The sequence below is a fragment of the Neofelis nebulosa genome, chromosome 9 (assembly GCF_028018385.1).
Source record: "Neofelis nebulosa isolate mNeoNeb1 chromosome 9, mNeoNeb1.pri, whole genome shotgun sequence".
Classification (NCBI taxonomy): domain Eukaryota; kingdom Metazoa; phylum Chordata; class Mammalia; order Carnivora; family Felidae; genus Neofelis; species Neofelis nebulosa.
The window spans coordinates 83,073,913-83,092,003 of record NC_080790.1 but is presented as its reverse complement, the minus strand read 5'-3'; the positions used below and the strand labels follow the sequence as shown (position 1 = coordinate 83,092,003).

Sequence of the window (18,091 nt, the reverse complement as noted above, 5' to 3'; positions counted from 1 at the left end):
AGTCAAAGAACAAGGTGAGGGGGTCAGGGGATGGAAAGTTACTAAAGAGACATCAAGGGTAGAGAGATTCTTACTAAATGGATCTAATGGAGTTCTTGCTCAAGATGAATCAAGGGCTTAGATATCAAGGATGGGAGAAGAGGACTTTTGATCAGATATCAAGTGTAGAAGGATGATTTAGCAGGACGCTTTGCTAAGGCTGGTCTGGGCAGACAAAACATATGACTGGGGCCAGGGTGGAGGCTTAGTGGAGAAGAGGTCTCAGAGGAGCTGGACTAAAGTTTGGTCAAGAAGAGACCCTTTGTTAGGATGCCCATGTGACTTAGTTAGTTAAGCATCCAACTTCAGGTCAGGTCATGATCTCACAGTTCATGAGTGAGTTTGAGTCCCAAGTCAGGATCTGTGCTGACAATGCAGAGCCTGCTTCAGATTCTGTCTCCCTCTGTCTCTCTCTGCCCCTCCCCCTGCTCATGTTCTCTCTCTCTCTCTCTCTCTCTCTCTCTCTCTCTGTAAAATAAATATACAGTTAAAAAAGAAAGAGAAGAGTGTCTTTGTCAACATAAACATGCAAATAAGCAATACAGAAGAATGCATTACAGAAATAAACACAGTGATGACAGAAAAAAAGTAAAAAGGAAGGAAGAAAAGACAGACAGAAAAGACAAGAAAAGAAAGAAAGAAAGAAAGAAAGAAAGAAAGAAAGAAAGAAAAGAGGGAGAGAGAGGAAGGAAGGAAGAGAAAGGAAAGAAAGGTTACATGAAATGTCACTTGGCCCCTTTAAAAGTCTCCCCCCAATATCCATATTCTTTAGGAAGCTGACAAAATCAATCTCTTTCTCTTTCAACATCTAACCAGCCAACCAAGTTCCTCTCCTCACCCCTCCCTGCCTTGCTGCCCTTCCTGCAACCACTGCCTCCACCCCCCAACTTGCCCAGGACCTTTCTTTCCAGGTATTCCCATGTTTTCTCATAAATAAATGCTTGACTTTCCTCATCTTATAAAATTCTTCATTTCAACTAGTTTCCAACACACACACACACACACACACAGACACACGAACACACGCTATTATCTCCCACATCTTCAGATGCCGGAGAAGAAAGTGATTTTAATATCTATAATTTTTTGTCAATAATTACTGTTTCCCTAACAGAAATAGTGAGCTTGAGCTGTCTTTGGGGATCCAGTTGGAGCATTGCGAAGACAGCTGGGTAGGACTCAGAAATTTTTCTGTGGGATGCCTGGGTGGCTAAGTTAGTTAAGCGTCCCACCTTGGCTCAGGTCAAGATCTCAGGGTTCATGAGTTCAAGCCCCGCATCAGGCTCTTCCCTGACTGTGTGGAAACTGCTTGGGATTCTCTCTTTCTTCCCCTTCCGCCCTCAAAATAAACAATTAAACTTAAAAAATGCTTCTGGGGGTCAGCAGCATGGGGAAGCATTCAAGCCAGGAGCATCTGTAAGCTGCCAGGAAAGGGAAGACACATTTCCCTAAAGAACACCAGCCTGGCAAGGGTAGGTCAGGGCTAAGGATGAAACGAAATAAGCCGAAAAAGGAAGAGAAGAAACAGAACACAGAGACTATCTTCATCCTAAGCACAGAGAGAGTCTGCAAGGAAGATGGGATGTTAGTGTCAGAAGCCACCGAGTAGGCACAAAATGGACTGAGAAATGGCTTCTGGCCTTGGCTCCAATAGATCAGATCAGCTTGGGCAGGGGCCAGGGCTGAGTTGACAGAGAGCAGGGCAAGAAAAAGAAGTAGTGGGAGGAATGTGAGGGGTGGGGACCAGCCGTGAAGTCCACAGGCTGCACACACGGAGCAGAGAAGCCAGAGGTGGTGTTTGAGCGCTTGTGGACAAGGGCAGAGCGTATACACCATTTGGGGGAATGAGTTTGCAGGCTAGCAGGTCAGAGTGAGGAATTAGGAAGCGATAGAATCCCCAAAACCATGGAGAAAGCAGGACTGGGTAGGAGGCATGTGGCCATGCATAGCAGTAAGGTCCATTCAGACAAGTTTGCCCAGGTGGGGACCAGAGCACAGGATGTTTCCACCTGGCCACTGACCTGCTGAGAAGAGAGTGTGCTCAGGGGGCAAGAGGCTTCATGAGACGGCGGACACCTTGAAGGGAGCCAGGCACAGGGACTAGAGTCACTGCTTTGTTTATCCCCATTGGTGGCTCTTTTTATAAAGACTGTGGTCGAGGAAAAAGGCAAGATCAGCAACTGCCTTTTAAGATGTGGCCTCCCCTTCGCCTTTCTTCCCTTTGCCTCATAGAATAATCTCTCCATCTCCAACTTCTAGAGACATCTTCCTAAAAAGCAAACCTGAGTGTGCCATTTTCATGCTATAGACTTCACCAGCTCCACTGTATGTGAGACACCGAATTCATCCCGACCACCATTTATAAAACCCTGTGGGACTTGATTTGGCTCTCTCATGTCTTATCTTGCATTTCTTCTCCAGAGAGACCCTCTCTGGCCATTGGCATAATAAGCTCATCCCTCCCTCCTCACCACTGTACTGGCCAGCAACCATCTTTTATTACTCATTTTATATTTGTCTTAGTTCACATTACTGTCTCAAAATATGTTGTTTTAAAAATTTCTTCTGGGGCGCCTGGGTGGCTCAGTCGGTTGAGCATCCGACTTCGGCTCAGGTCACGATCTCGCGGTCCGAGCCCAGCTGTCTGGGCTGACAGCTCAGAGCCCGGAGCCTGCTTCTGATTCTGTGTCTCCCTCTCTCTCTGCCCCTCCCCCGTTCATGCTCTGTCTCTCTCTGTCTCAAAAATAAATAAACGTTAAAAAAAATTAAAAAAAAAATTTCTTCCCCGGGGCACCTGGGTGGCTCAGTCGGTTAAGTGTCCAACTCTTGATTTTGGCTTAGGTCATGATCTCACGGTTCAGTATTTGAGCCCCATGTTGGGCTCTGGGCTGACAGCACAGAGCTTTCTTGGGATCTCTCTCTCTCTCTCTCTCTCTCTCTGCCTCTTCCCCACTCATGCATGCTCTCTCCCTTTCTCTCTCTCAAAATAAATAAACTTAAAAAAAAAAGTTCTCCCTCAACTAGAATCAAAACTCCATGCCAGTGGGAACTGAGTCTGTCTTTTCCAGCCTTCATGCTCTCTCCAGGAATAGTGGCTGGCCAACAACAAGACCTTAGTAACTCCTTGTTGGTAAGTTATCCACACCACACTGTAATTGTTATTTCATATACTGTGTTCTCCCACTAGACTGGGAGCTCCTTAAGAACAAGGATCCTGTTTCAGAAATCTTATCTTCAAATCCTTGGACAAAGCTTTGTGTATAAATCACGATCAGTTCTGTCATCCAGATAAATACAGAATACTTCGAGAGGAGTCAGAACAAATGCACATCAATCTAGGTTTGACCATTAACTTGCTGTGTGACTCCAGTTAAGATACTTAGCCTCTCTGTGTACGTCAGTTTTCTTATCTGCAAAATGAATTATTTGGACTGTGTCAGTAGTTCCTTCACCTTAGAGCTAGAGAATCAGAACTTCTGGGGTCTAAGATAGGAAATGTGTATTGTTTTTAAGCTCCTTGGCTAGGGAACCATGAGAACAGGATTGCTAATATCATTTCAGCTTTAACATTTCTGTGATTCCATGTTTGAATATCCAAAGCCTATAGCAAATTAATTACCACACCTAGCAGTCTCCAGACCTCAGAAATTTCCATCCCAACCAGAGCCAACAGAATCTCTCTCCATGATGCACTCACCTGCTGGTCTAGGACTTCAGGTTGCCTGGAGCTCTTTCCATGCTACAGCTCTCTCTGGGACATCGTTTTTGAAATTTTCTTGATTTCAAGAGTCACCTGGAATACTGATTACAAATGCAGATTTCTGGACTCTCCAAATCATATTAAATCAGATTCGCCAGGAGAACATTGGAATCTACCTTATAAACGAGTGTCAGGACCATCACTATGGTCCAGGGAGCATCCTCGGGAAGCCCTGCTCAAGAAATAATAGAGCTTGGGGAGGTGGGTCCGGGCTGAGTTATAACAGCTGTTGTCAGCACTGGTGGCAACTGAACAACACAAAGACAACCCTATTCTGGAAACCCCATTTATGTGGGTTAACATACTGTGTGGCTTGTTTGTCAATGTCTGCTCTTGAAGACTATTTAACATCTATGTGATGACTCTCATTCCACCATCACCAAAACACTTTCACGAATCATATGGAATCACACAAGAGGCATAGTATATGCTTTATTGGGCAAGGACAACTTAATCTAAAACAGTCTGTAGAGTCTCTGTTGATGGGAGTTAAAACCATGGACAGGTGTCACTGAATATAGTGCACTGCTCTCATTTATTTTCTGGTCACAGATGGGAAGATGATTGTCCTTCACGTTTTACTGATGGACCACCAAAGCTCACATTGTTTGAAATAGAAGTCCCCAATATTAATGATAATCACACATCTGGTAAGTATTAGAAGAACATTATTCCAGATTAATATTTCCAGATTCAGAGGTCTCAAAGCCTCTGATTATCCCATCACTACATGCTATCCTGTCACAGAAGAAGACAGGAGGCCAACAGGGCATCTTCAAGTATCTGACGTGTCTCTTCTCCAAAACATCTCATACCTGCTTTTTGAGAGGCACAATTCTTTTGTTAGAAGTTGAAGATTCCTCCGCCTCCATTGGTCAAAGCTACACCTTCAATTATCTTTGGTTGACAATGAACTAAAATTTTTGCTGGCCTAAGTTTTTGATGAGATAAGGCGAAAGAGAGGAAAATGTTAGAGAAGGTAAGTGTCAACAGAGCTTTAGGAAGGAAAATCTTACTGCCAAAGATAAACAAAGTACTTTATAATTGCTCACGGGATCAGCAGTGATTCTACACTGAGAACACAAGTACACAGAGAGATATGGTCTAGGACAATAGTAACTGTTTAATTCAATTAATGTTATTATGATTTTCACATGGTCCATGTGAGCTTTATACCTGATTGGCTGGGAATTACAGAAAACCCAGCGTGTAGTGCCTGCTCTCACTCACTTGACCTTATGATCTTATGATCAAGCCAAGATAAGGATTAGAATTTGACAAACATCTTGAGTCCTTTTACTCTGAACCTGTCCCACAAAATGCTCAAATCATGGTACATAGGTATATTTCATAACCATCATGTTTTTATAAAGTGAAGACTCCATAGATAGGAAGATCTCAATTTTCTTAGATGGCAATCTGTTATTTAAAAACCTCATGAAAAGGAATTGTGTGAGAAATTCACTTTGAAAATTATTTAAGTTCTTTTCTCAACTTATGTTTTCTGGTTAGGAAATCTAGTGGGAAAAATGTACTAATTCTTACCTTATTTTCTGTGCTGAAGACAGAAAAAAAGAGGAAGGAACTTCAAGTCCTTATTTCAGTAACTGCCGGCTTTTGCATCCGAAGAACGTGTAAATAATATCCATTTTCAAAGGACTCTACTATTATTTCGTCCTAGCCAGAGAAATATCCGGAGGACATGCAACAGCCGTCTGGCTCACACATGCTTGGAAATAATGAGTTATACCTGGAGGACAAAAGAAAACTTTTATTAGTTTGAAAATGACCATCGTCTTTGCCAAATCCGTGATCACACAGAGAAAAATCAAATTAACTACCTGTATCAGTAGAAGGAAATGTGCTGAAGGTGAAGCATCTGAAACTCTTCTCTGACCCACCTCCTCGACTAGATAAGGTTTGTGGTCAGGTTTAGTTCAAAGAATGAGTAAGCCTGTTTCCTTTACAGGGATTTCCTGTAAAGAATATAGCACTCAATTTCTCAACTGTGTTTTTTTTTTTTTTTTCATCTTGTAACACTAACCTCTGAAAGTGTAAGCCTTAAGACATAAACTTAGGCCTTTCTTATGACTAACTTATTAACTCTGGAAAAGGAAAAAAATAGTATCTCTCTGACGCTATTTACATAAAGCAATAATTTATTGACAGAGAGGAAATAAATTTAAAGTTTAAAATCACCAAGGTTTTCGGTACCTGTTCATTAATATAGAAAGCTTCAAAATATAACATATAATTAAGAGCACCACTATTCCTTTGATAGAACAACTAAAATCACTTTGTAAGGATTCTGAGACCACACGGTCCGAAAGAGCTCTGCCTAGAAAGCATGTTGGTTAAGCCTTGATATTGGCTTCCCTTAAGAGTCTCATATTCTTTTTTTTTCTTTAGTTTATGTATTTTGAGTGAGAGAGAGAGAGAGAATGAGCCAGGGAAGGGCAGAGAGAGAGGAGAGAGAGAATCCCAAGCAGGCTCTGTGTTGGCAGTGCTGAGCCTGATGTGGGGCTTGATCTCAAGAATCGTGAGATCATGACCTGAGCTGAAATCAAGAGTTGGACGCCCGACTGAGCCACCCAGGTGCCCTAAGAGTCTCATATTCTAAGAAAGATAAGGCCGATTCATCTGAGCGCAGCAGAGCCCCACGACCACCTCTACACATAACTGGAGGAGAACATAAAACACAAGTAAAAACTAAGTTCACTTTGGGATGAAGGCAAAATGAGTGTTTACCTGCGGTTAGGGTAGAAGAGGGGTTTAGCAATTATAGCCAGGAATGAGCCCTCAAATGTACCTGCCACTAATCATAAATCTGTGTGGGATTCCAAGAGAATGTGACTGTTTGTTTGTCTGTTTGTTTTTCAGACCTATTGCAGGAGAGGTCATAGGAAGCAGCTGAAAGGCATGTAGAACTCCAGGCTCCCAGTGTCCTATGGGGGCAACACAGTGATGAGAAGAAAGGCAGGAGACCTGGAGGCTGGGGAAAGGATGGAATGCTGGGGGCCAGCATGGAAGGAGAAAGTTCAACATAAGGCGATGTTTATGACAGGTATGAAATAACTTTTGAATTTTTTTTAATGTTTTTATTTATTTTTGACAGAGAGAGAGAGAGAGAGACAGAACATGAGCAGGGGAGGGGCAGAGAGAGAGGGAGACACAGAATCCGAAGCAGGCTCCAGGCTCTGAGCTGTCAGCACAGAGCCCGACGCGGGGCTCGAACGCACAGACCGCGAGATCATGACCCGAGCTGAAGTCGGACGCTCAACCGACTAGGCCGCCCAGGCGCCCCTTCAATAACTTTTGAATTGAACTGGATTTGAGTCATGTGGAAGTAGAAGCAGTCCTTCTGAAGTTTCAGAATCCTAATGCAGACCTCGACACTGAATTTGATCACCTGAATAGAATTTGAATAGGCTTGCAGTTGATGAACTATCCTGTATGGGCCTTCCTCTGTCCGCCTCGTGTACATTCTGCTTTACATGCCCAGAAGCTGAGTCTATGAGCAACACCCAGTGTTCATCCCGATAAGTACCCAATAAGCTTTTCATTTTGATGAGGTCCCAATAGTTCATTTTTGCTTTGGTTTCCCTGGCCTCCCGAGACGTGTTGAGTAAGAAGCCGTTGCCGCCAAGGTCAAAGAGGTTTTTGCCTGCTTTCTCCTCGAGTACGTTGATGGCTTCCTGTCTTACATTGAGGTCTTTCACCAAGTTTGAGTTTATCTTTGTGTCTGGTGTAAGAAAGCGGTGCGTGTTTCTTTCTTCCTGATGAACTTTATAATTAGCATGATTAACTCCGCATGATTTTATTCATATGTGGAACTTGAGAAACTTAACAGGAGACCGTGGGGGAAGAGAAGGGGACGAAATAGTTTTAAACAGAGAGGGAGGGAGGCAAACCATAGGAGACTCTTAAATACAGAGAACAATGCGCTGCGCTAGTTTGCATTCCCACCAACAGTGCAACAGCGTTTCCATTTCTCTACATCTTCACCATCATTTGTTGTTCCCTGAGTTGTTAATTTTGGCCACTGTGACCACTGTGAGATGGTATCTCAGTTTTTTAAGAAGGTGGGGTGGTAGAGAAGCCTTACCCCATACAAAGAGAGAAAGGACAGGGGCAGGGCAAAAGAAAAGAAAAAAAAAATTGACCAGGCAGAGAATCAGAGAAGCTATATGGCTTAATCCAGAGAGAGAGAGAGGAAAATAAAGAAGGAGATACAGAAACAGTGTAAAAAGAATAGATTAAAAATGTCTGCTTAAACAAAACAACAACCAGAATAACTAGATTAGAAAAGGGAAGAAATAAGAGGAGGAAAAGGAAGGAAAAAATATATATGTGTATATATACATATATATACGTATATATATTCTATAATACTATATTACATGTTTATAATATAATATAATATAATATGATATGATGTAATGTAATATAATATAATATAATATAATATAATATAATGTGTGTGTATAAAATAAGAATTGACCAAGAATCAAATCAGAAAATGCAAAACTGCTGGACTGATACCTTGGAACTGGTGGCCTGGAGGAGGGGCTGTCTGGTTTGGTCAATGTCAATCTAGCTCTGGTAGATAAGCAGCTACCAGAGGTAGGAGGTCCCGCCTCCACTGTGGGCCCCTTGTCCGGTGCCTGAAGCCTCACCTCGTTGGTGATGGGGAGAAAAGCGGCAACACCCCAGCCTCCCCTCCCCAGACCAGGTGTCCCAGACCACTCTGTTCAGGCTGTCCTCACAGTGCCACGGGCACAAGCCGGCCGGTTCTGTTCTGCTCCACAGTCTCCTGTGCCTCTCAGGATGCTCGGCTGGGATTCAAACCCTGATGTCTTAAAGGATCCTGCTCCACGTGCCCTGGGCCCCGGGTAGTGCCATTCTGCCCCACGGACAAAGGGCCTCTGGCTGGGTGGCGTCTGCAGGGTCTTTTGTCCTTGGAGCAGCTATATGCCTTCTTCCCACAGCTCTCAAAGAAGGGGATTACTCTCTCTTACTGCGCCTGTGAGCTCATGAATGAGCCCAGGACTGGCTCCCCTCCTTCCCAGGCACTGCAACAGGGAAGCTGGCCCCAGTCCAGAGAAAGTCCCCCAACCCTGGATCATGTTAGAAATTGGTTCTTTCTGTTTTTTTTTTTTCCATTCCCCAGTCTGTGGTTTTCTCTGGTCCAAATACAGTCCTACACTTCCATAGCCTCTCTTTCTCTTCCTTTTGTCTCTCCACAGAAGGGGATCCCTCCCCTCCGTTCCTATGCCAGCTATTCGCGATCATGTACCTATGGCCCGCCAACTTGTCCCCGTGGTCCCCTGGAGATTTTTCTGTCACTCTGTAGCCCAGATTCCTGGAATTCCAAGTCTTCTGGCCTCAACACTGTCGTGTTTGAAGGATGAGGGAACTTTGGGTCCCCCTACTTCTCTGTCATGTTGGCTCCTCCCAAAGATTTAAATTTTAAAAAGTGAATCTATACAAATATTGGAAGAATGGGTAAATTCTCTCTATAATCAGGAAATGGGTAAATGCCAATAGCAAAATAGAAAGACAAGTGATAAATTGGAAAAACAAAATATTTGCAACGTACATTGCAGTGCCTTAAGGCCTTCTATGTAAAGAAGTTCCAACAAAGATCAATGCCTTTGCAGAAAAATTGGCAGAAGCTAAGGGATAATTACCCCTTACGTTGCTAATGGGAATACCAAATGACAATCCCTGTGAAAAGGAAGTTGGCCATATTAGGCCAAAGTATGCATGCATTGCCCTCTGACACAGAGATCCTACATTTAGGAATATATTCCCCAAATATTCTAGGGAAAATGTGAAAAGATGTATGCATAAGACTACTGTTCACAACGGTATCTAAAATTGCAAAAAACTGGAAACATTTGATACTGGCCAAATAAACTGTAGTACAGCCACACAATGGTGTATCATGTAGCTATAAGAATGAGAAATAGCACCATAGGCAATTAGGCAGTGATTCTGGAATATATTCTGAAATGGAAAAATAGGGTGGAAAAATTGCTTCTGATATCCTACCATTTGTCTGTATGAAGGGAGGGGATTTAAATATGTATGCATTTTTATTTACATTAAAAATGGAAGGCTACGTTGACATTTTTAGAAAGCTTTGCCTATAGGGGAAGGAACAGACAAATAGGGAAGGGAATAGAAACTGGAATTTTCTGCATATCTTATTTTGTAAATTGGCTCTAGAAGGCTGTAGCTATTTTTGCATTATTATAAAACAAAACAAAATTTTAAGAAGCAAACCCTAAAAATCAAAATCAAAGGAATCAAACTGTTTATTGGGTTGGCAAAACTGTATCAAGAAGAATAATTCCAAATGGTTCTATATCATAAGAGCCTGACTTTATTATATTCTGATGGGATATTCTGAAGGTATAAAATACCACCCCCCAAAAAATCTCGAACTGTTTTTACTAAACAAAATGTATATGGCTGTGTTAGTATTATGAATTGTTCTGAGGCTATTACGTTTATTGTAGGGTAAAGCAAATTAATAATGACGTCGGTTCTGGAGGACTCAGGTGCCCAGAAGCAAGTGGCTTTTCCAGCCCTTGGCAATTCCACAGTATGGGGCTTTCCCTCAACTTAGACTATAGACTAGGTCAGGAACTGGCAGCTGTAAGCAGGAGTTTCCAGATTTGGCAGATTTCTTCCTGTCTATGGCAGGATCAGCAGCTCCTTTGGTAGCCCGGTGCCTTGTGACTGTGAAAGATGTTCTTGGAAGATGAGCCTAAGGTCGGTTTCTTTTCCTCTCTAAGCAATTCTAGAATTGTCTCTGTTTAAGATTTTTAAAAAAAATTTTTTGAATGTTTATTTATCTTTGAGAGAGTGGGAGAGACAGAGATCAAGGAAGGGAGGGGCAGAGAGAGGGAGACACAGAATCCATAGCAGGCTCCAGGCTCTGAGCTGTCCACACATAGCCTGAGGCAGGGCTTGAACGCATGAACTGTGAGATCATGACCTGAATCGAAGTGGGAGGCTTAACCGACAGAGCCACCCAGGCTCCCCCAGCCGTCTCTGTTTAAACTAGCTAAAGAAGATTATGTCCATTACATCTAAAGCATGACCCATTCAGAGATACCTTATTTTGTTAGATAAAATCGTTATGTGCAACCTCAACATAAAAATGGGTAAAAGCAATGTTGCCCTGATTGAACTATCTTGAAGGCATGGCAGTGGGAAGAGAGCTGGGGGGAAGCTCACCTGTTTCCCCCTCACTCCACCCTGCTGCCCAGGATGGTCCCTAAGGCACCATGAGGAGCCCTAGGACTCCCCCAACACAATCTGGAAGTCTATTCTTAACATGTTCGCCATTAATTATTAAGCACACACATTACATTATAGATCTTGATATATGAATGGGTATAACATAAATTACATTGCCTGGGGATGTATGAGCCACCACAACATAGGCTGTAAAGAGACAACAGCTTGACATCACAAACCTCACACAGAAATGGAGACGTTAGTTTTAGAGCCCCCAGCCTGGACTGTGATCATTATCAGTGTCCCACCCATGGCACACATATACCGTTTCCTGTTAGATTTGTGGCTTGGTCACCCTTTGAAGAGCCCTCCAGTGCTCCTGAGCCCATCTCTTAGAGTAGCTTCTGCTCAGGAAGTTGGCCTCCTCAGAGGTTGGGTGTCCTCCCTCAGATCTGCCTTGAGCACTGGGTTCGCCAGTGTCCTGCTTTAGGCAAGTATGTTGACAGCTGGAGGGAAGTTCATCCCCTGTGTGCCTGGCCGACAGTCCTGGCCAACCATCAGCATCAGCATAGCATGAGCTCCTAGTACCCGTCAGAGGCCCAACTCCCTGAACCTTGGCAGATGCCACAGCAGACATGCTCCAGTCAAGTGTACACTTTCATCCTGTGAGGGCTGGAGTGCCATTTGTCCCCTCCATCCTTACCCTAGTGTCCTAGAAGAAAGACTGAAGAGCCTTCATATTCTTTTGTCCTTCTTGGAGGTAGTCCTAAGCAGCCACGCTTCCTCTCTGCAGGCCGTGTCCTAGACTCCCCTAGAATAAGTTGCCTTCCCGGGAAAGTGCCAGCACTTCCAAAAACTCATCTCAAGACTTACTGCCCAACAGGCAATTCCAAAGAGAAGAGATGATACACCTGTCTGCCCCTGCCTGTCACACTGCTAGTCGTGTGACCTGGGTCAATCCCCGGACTTACCCTGTTCCTGGCTTTGAACTATGTGGGTAATAAGCTCTCTGCTTTAAAAAAATATAACTCTATGTTAATAAATGTTGCAGCACATAGTAGACATACATGGAGTAGTTTATCCATCTTGGATGGCTGGCTATTCACTGATTCTCTGAAATGGACCCCACCGTTTAAGGACACCTGAATCCACAGAAGAGAATGCCATTATTCTACCAATAATAGCTATTTGTTGGTCCCAGCTGGAACTGTTTGCACTTAGACTTAAAAATATGCACGCGAATTAACTGGCGTGTGAAGAGCTAATTCTTGTGCTGCGTATTGAGTGGCTTTGTGGCTTTGTAGAAGAGAATTCTCTTTTTGCTCCTGGATGGAAGGTAGAACGAAGAAGGTACATACAAAGTGAGTTGACATAAAAAAAAAAAAAAAAAAAAAAGGCAGAAGAAGATAGATGTAGAAGTTCATTTCGAATGACCCATATGTTATTAAAACAGGTAGGGGCGCCTGGGTGGCGCAGTCGGTTAAGCGTCCGACTTCAGCCAGTTCATGATCTCGCGGTCCGTGAGTTCGAGCCCCGCGTCAGGCTCTGGGCTGATGGCTCGGAGCCTGGAGCCTGTTTCCGATTCTGTGTCTCCCTCTCTCTCTGCCCCTCCCCCATTCATGCTCTGTCTCTCTCTGTCCCAAAAATAAATAAAAAACGTTGAAAAGAAAAATTAAAAAAATAAATAAATAAAACAGGTATAGACATCTATATTGAGAATGAGGAAGGGGAATGTTCACATAAGTGAAAAAGGCATCCAGAGACATTTCAAAATTAAGGGCACTGGACCAATGGTTTATTAATGTCTTTTAAAACATATGTTTAATGTACTCATTTAACACACTTAATGCAAAACTTAATAATAACACACTTAATATATTTTACAGCACACATAATAGAAAAGCAAAATCAGTCTACATAGTAGAGACTTTGATGATAGCAATAACATTTCTCTTGACTGTATGTTTTCACACATAATTAAATTCTTTTACTTTTTTATCCATCCAACTAGCACACAAAGTTTTAAACTCTCCAAAAAGCAAATCACTGTCTACCACTGAAAATCTAATAAAATCTTTTTTTTTTTTTTTTAATTTTCAGCAATATCTACCACAGCCGTTTTAAACAGTCTCTGGTTTAAATCTGTCTGGAACATTCAGGCTGCATCCATATAGCCTAACCAGGCTTCCAGATCTACCCAAATCTTTCCTTTCTGTGTAAGGCAGATATTTGTCACTCACTCAGTGATTTCCATGGACAGCCATTATTGCTGAGGCCACCAAGAAGGCCCACAGGGCTGTGCTTGCTTTAGGGAGACAGACACATGTCTCCCAATGTCAAGTTTCATGCCTCCAAGGAAGAAATCTCTTTTTCCCTATTGATGTGCTTCTCCCATATGCTTCTCTCCATGTACAAATGTCCTCAAGTCAAAACCGCCTTCCTTCCAGATCTCTTTCCTTTTCCTGCTCTCTGGCTAGTATTTTAGTTCACTGCTAAATAAATGAGCTAACAATTAATGATGACAATTAATAGTGACAATTAATAATAATAATAACAACACATGAACTATTAAGTCTGGACCAGGAACTGTGGTAGGTACTTTATTCATTTGGTTCCCCTATGAAGTAGGTACAATTACTCTAAATTCCAGTTTTACAGATAAGGACACTGAGGCACAGACCGGTTAGAAAAGATTCCAGGGGCCACACAGAAGTAAGTAGCTAGCACAGGATCCGAACCCCAGCATCTTGACTGCATGGCTCATGCTCGACAACCATGCCCTGCTGCCTCCACATTAACAGCATTTAAAATATATAATTAAAAAAAAAAAATCAAGCAAGTAACTTTTTTTTTTTTTTTTTTTTTTTTTGCTGTGGCTAATGAATAACAGTGGCTAACAGTGAATATGGGAATATGGAAAATCTGGTCTGGCACCATCCTGTCTATAAACATTCCTGTTCATTAAATCAACAAATGTTTTAGACCAGTTTTGAAAGACCCTGAGAATGATTTCAATGAAAATGTGTGTCTCAGCATTTGGGGAAGTTCCCTCCAAACAGGCCCAATTAAGCAAGCCCTGTGCAGTGCTTTAGGGGGGTTCCAGTAACTGCGGGTCTGTAGCTGTGGTCAGCACACACCGAACATGTCCTGAGGCCAAGGACTTGGCACACCTCAGTCCCCTACTCTGCACACAGTCCCACCCGCTCTCTGCCCCATCCCAGGCACTCTCCACAGTGCTTAGAGGTAGGAGGCACTGTGGGGAAGTGAAGGCACCGTTGCAGTTACTACGTCACCTACAGGATCATAGAAAATGCCACTTCATCAATGAGAAAGAATGAAATATGGCCCTCTGTAGCAACATGGATGGAACTGGAGAGTGTGATGCTAAGTGAAATAAGACATACAGGGAAAGACAGATACCATATGTGTTCACTCTTATGTGGATCCTGAGAAACTTAACAGAAACCCATGGGGGAGGGGAAGGGGGAAAAAAAAGAGGTTAGAGTGGGAGAGAGCCAAAACATAAGAGACTCTTAAAAACTGAGAACAAACTGAGGGTTGATGGGGGGGGGGGGGGGTGGGAGGGCGGGGAGGGTGGGTGATGGGGATTGAGGAGGGCACCTTTTGGGATGAGCACTGGGTGTTGTATGGAAACCAATTTGACAATAAACTTCATATATTGAAAAAAAAAAAGAAAATGCCACTTCATGAACTTAAAATCCTTTAGTTCAATCATGAGCATTAAAAACGTGAGGATGTACCCTTTTTGTAGGGCATAAGTTCCTTTGCTTTGTGCCCAGCCTCACCGTTGCTGAATATGGATTGAGAATGAGCACCTATAGACAGTTACGGAGGAGGAAGAAACAGAAGAGGTCTGTTGCTTTTGAATTCTGGGTTCCACTGGGAGCACATGACCACAGCTCAATGTTTAGTCCTATCTCTGGCAACCTAGTGATGACTTTCATCTTCAGACTGTAAGTAAGATTTTCAGAGAGCCACATATTTTTAATAGTGCCCTTTGTTAAAAATAGGCTCCTCCGCTCCGAGCCCAGAGCGTCAAGAGCTCTTTCTTACATTTGGCTTTTCTAAAGATCAGGACTGTGAAAGAACAGGGAAGACTTCAGATTCAGTTCCACGAGACTTGACCACTTTTGCAGGCATCAGGTACAGAAGATTCTTCCAGAACCTTGAGTTATATGACAGAGGTTTATCAGCGTTCCACTTCAGAACTCTGTGAGATTTCAAAAGCTTTAGTGATTGGGGGAAGAATGTGAAGTCACTGACAGGTGTAAATTCAATTAAGATGATTTTAATTTTCCTTTCTACCAGAGCTTCATGGAGTCCACTTTCAAGTTCATACCTGACTTCATTAGACATGTAGCTTTTACTTAGGACAATGATCAGTCTTCGGCTTTTCTCTATCAATGAGTGGATTTCATCAACAATAGCTGAAAAGGCAAGATGTGGCAAAGTAATTAAAGAGAACTAAAAGAGCAGACAGGAGATGAAAATCATTTTGCACAGTCTAATTCTGTATTATTTAACTTACTTCACTAGTAAGTTTTTCAAGACAAACCATTTATTCTTAATTCTATACACCTATGGAAAACAATCATCTAGATAACAATAATGAAGTTGGCACTAATTCTATGCCACTCCCTCTTCTAAATGTTTTATGTATATCAACTTACTAAAGCATCATGATGATCCTATGAAGAAAGTATTGTCATCACCACCATTTTACAGATGAGGAAGCCAAAGTGCAGAGTGGTTAAGTAACTTGCTTGGAGTCACACAGCTTGTAAATGGCAGAATCAGAACCTAGGTGGTCTAGTTCTGGAGCACCTGTTCCTAACCATCATGCTATCTTGCTTGCCTCTCCACAGGCAGGGAGGAGCACACTAAAGTCCAAATTTAAAGATTATATATCTATATATCTATATCTATATGGAGATAGATCTATATGGAGATACAGATATATAGATATAGATATAGATGATATAGATAGATATAGATATAGATATAGATATAGATATAGATATAGATATATAGATAGACATCCATCCCACAATTAGTCCAGACCAGAAGCTGACAAACATTCTGTAAAGGGCCAGATAGCGAATATTCCAGGCTTTTCACACCATCTTTGTCACACTGCTCATCTCTGCCACGTAGCTCAAAGGCAGCCACAGACAACACATGAACAGATGTCACCTTGCTGTGTTTCAACAAAGGTGACAGACTGGATCTGACCCGTGGGTGATGGGTTGCCAATTTCTGGTTTAGACCTCTACCCTTTCTCAAATAGACGTTTAATCCAAACTAATTACAATTAAATATATAACATTCTTTATTTTTATATAAGAACCGAGAAGAAATCTATTTGATTAATTAATTTATTAAAAATTAGTATGCTTTCTCCTTCTAATTGGTAGTATTTTCCCTTTCTCATTTGTAATCTGGGTGGGTGGGAGGGGACCACAACTATTCCTTATTTACGGAATAAGGGCTATGTTTTCAATGCCAAGCTCAGATTTTGGCACAAGGCTGGAACTCAGTATATGTTGCATGAATGGATGATAGTGACAATGAAAATATTTATACTGTATCCTTGGTAATGCACCAGCCCCCAAAACATTCTGACGCAGATTTCAGATATTTGCTCTGGAAGACTTCAGAGAAAATATAAGGAAATGTTACTAAATTTCTTGGCTTCAAACTGGAATTTGCTTCAATGTATGTTTTAGGGTTGTTTATATTCATATACTAGTAAAAAACTGAATTTCATGACTAAAATCCGACATGAATCATCAATCTCCTTTTATTCACCCTTTTCTGACCGTAATTTTCACACCAATGCCAACCCAACAAAGAATAAGTATTTTCTGGTAAGAATGAACTGTGTTTACAGTGCAGAGAATCCCGTTCTGCTGTATAAAACATTACCAAAAGAGATATTCCTACTGTGGGGCATCTCTAGATAAATGCCTCACGACAATGCCGATTCTGGGCCTGGTTCTGAAAGTGGAATGCCCTTTCCCCAAAGGTTCAGAGAAGTAGGAAGCACATTGAAGAGCCTGGGGCCCAAAGAGGTGACTCTCAGAAGTAGTGTACTTAGCTTTTTTGTCACTATTGATTCTACTGGTTTAGCTGGTCACTTTTGGTTTAGAGAATCGCGTTCATTTGTTTTTAAGGCAAAACGGGGTTGTTTTTTGTAAGGCTGAATTATTCATCTTTTACAAGGAAAATCTCTCCACCAGTTCCCTCTCTTGTATTCCCTTTCTTACCTCCTCCAGGCACTACATCCCTTTCATATATGCATAACTTATACCCAAAGTGTTTCTCCAACACCCTGGGCAAAATCTCCACAGCAAAGGTGTGCTCCTCTCCATTTTCGGGTCCACATTCTTTTAGGTAAGACACAAAAGCATCATATGTTTTCCCATCTAGGAAATAAGGTTTACTCTTTTAATTACAGTGCAAATAAAAGTTTAAGTACGAATTTGAGCAAAAGGCATAAAAAATGGGAGTGGAACCAATGAAAAGGAAAAATGAAATAGAGCATCTATCTGTACAGCATCTATAATCAAATCGTACACATTAAATATGTACTATTCCTTGTATATCAATTGGAGCTCAATGAAGCCATTTAAAAAAGAATAAAGAAAATATTTTTTCTAGAAAACAAATTAAAAATTAGAGCAAGAATGCTTAAACTAGGTAACCCGTAAGGTCCATCAAATATTATTTTGGTTCTCGGAGTCTTTTTAGACATTATTCTTTATCTATGACTTTTTAAGTTGTCAAACACAAGAAATAAATTCATTATTAAAGACAAACAAAAAATAGCATCACCAAATCTCATATGCTAATCAAGCAACCAACCAGAAAATTGTTTTTTTGCATGTACATTAAGACTCCCCTTTTTGGACACTATAGAAGGATGGAGATAAACACTAGATCCAGGAGCTCAAGGAATTTAAAGGCAGTTAAAGCCCAGGAGACCAAATATACCCTCAGTCTAGAACTGGAAAGCAAATC

General features: G+C 41.9%; 2 protein-coding genes across 9 annotated transcripts in view; both read right to left on the bottom strand.

The window, feature by feature from the left end:
* Positions 1-5,777, bottom strand: part of IL18RAP (interleukin 18 receptor accessory protein) — a 33,416-nt gene extending 27,639 nt beyond the window's left edge. For all 3 annotated transcript variants that reach the window (XM_058684566.1, XM_058684568.1, XM_058684567.1), the window contains exons 1-3: positions 5,641-5,777; positions 5,345-5,549; positions 3,737-3,840 (exon numbers count right to left, since the gene is read on the bottom strand). The gene's annotated coding sequence lies outside the window, so the exon portion shown is untranslated. The remainder of the gene's footprint in view (positions 1-3,736; positions 3,841-5,344; positions 5,550-5,640) is intronic.
* A 7,046-nt stretch (positions 5,778-12,823) lies between these two features.
* The window catches only part of IL18R1 (interleukin 18 receptor 1), a 36,275-nt gene continuing 31,007 nt past the window's right edge, over positions 12,824-18,091 (bottom strand). For 5 of the 6 annotated variants that reach the window (XM_058684562.1, XM_058684559.1, XM_058684563.1 and 2 more), the window contains 2 exons: positions 17,338-17,496; positions 12,824-15,498 (listed from right to left, as the gene is read on the bottom strand). In XM_058684562.1, coding sequence (XP_058540545.1) covers positions 15,143-15,498; positions 17,338-17,496 — 515 coding nt within the window. In that variant the 3' untranslated portion in view covers positions 12,824-15,142. The remainder of the gene's footprint in view (positions 15,499-17,337; positions 17,497-18,091) is intronic. The other variant, XM_058684564.1, reaches the window with a different exon arrangement.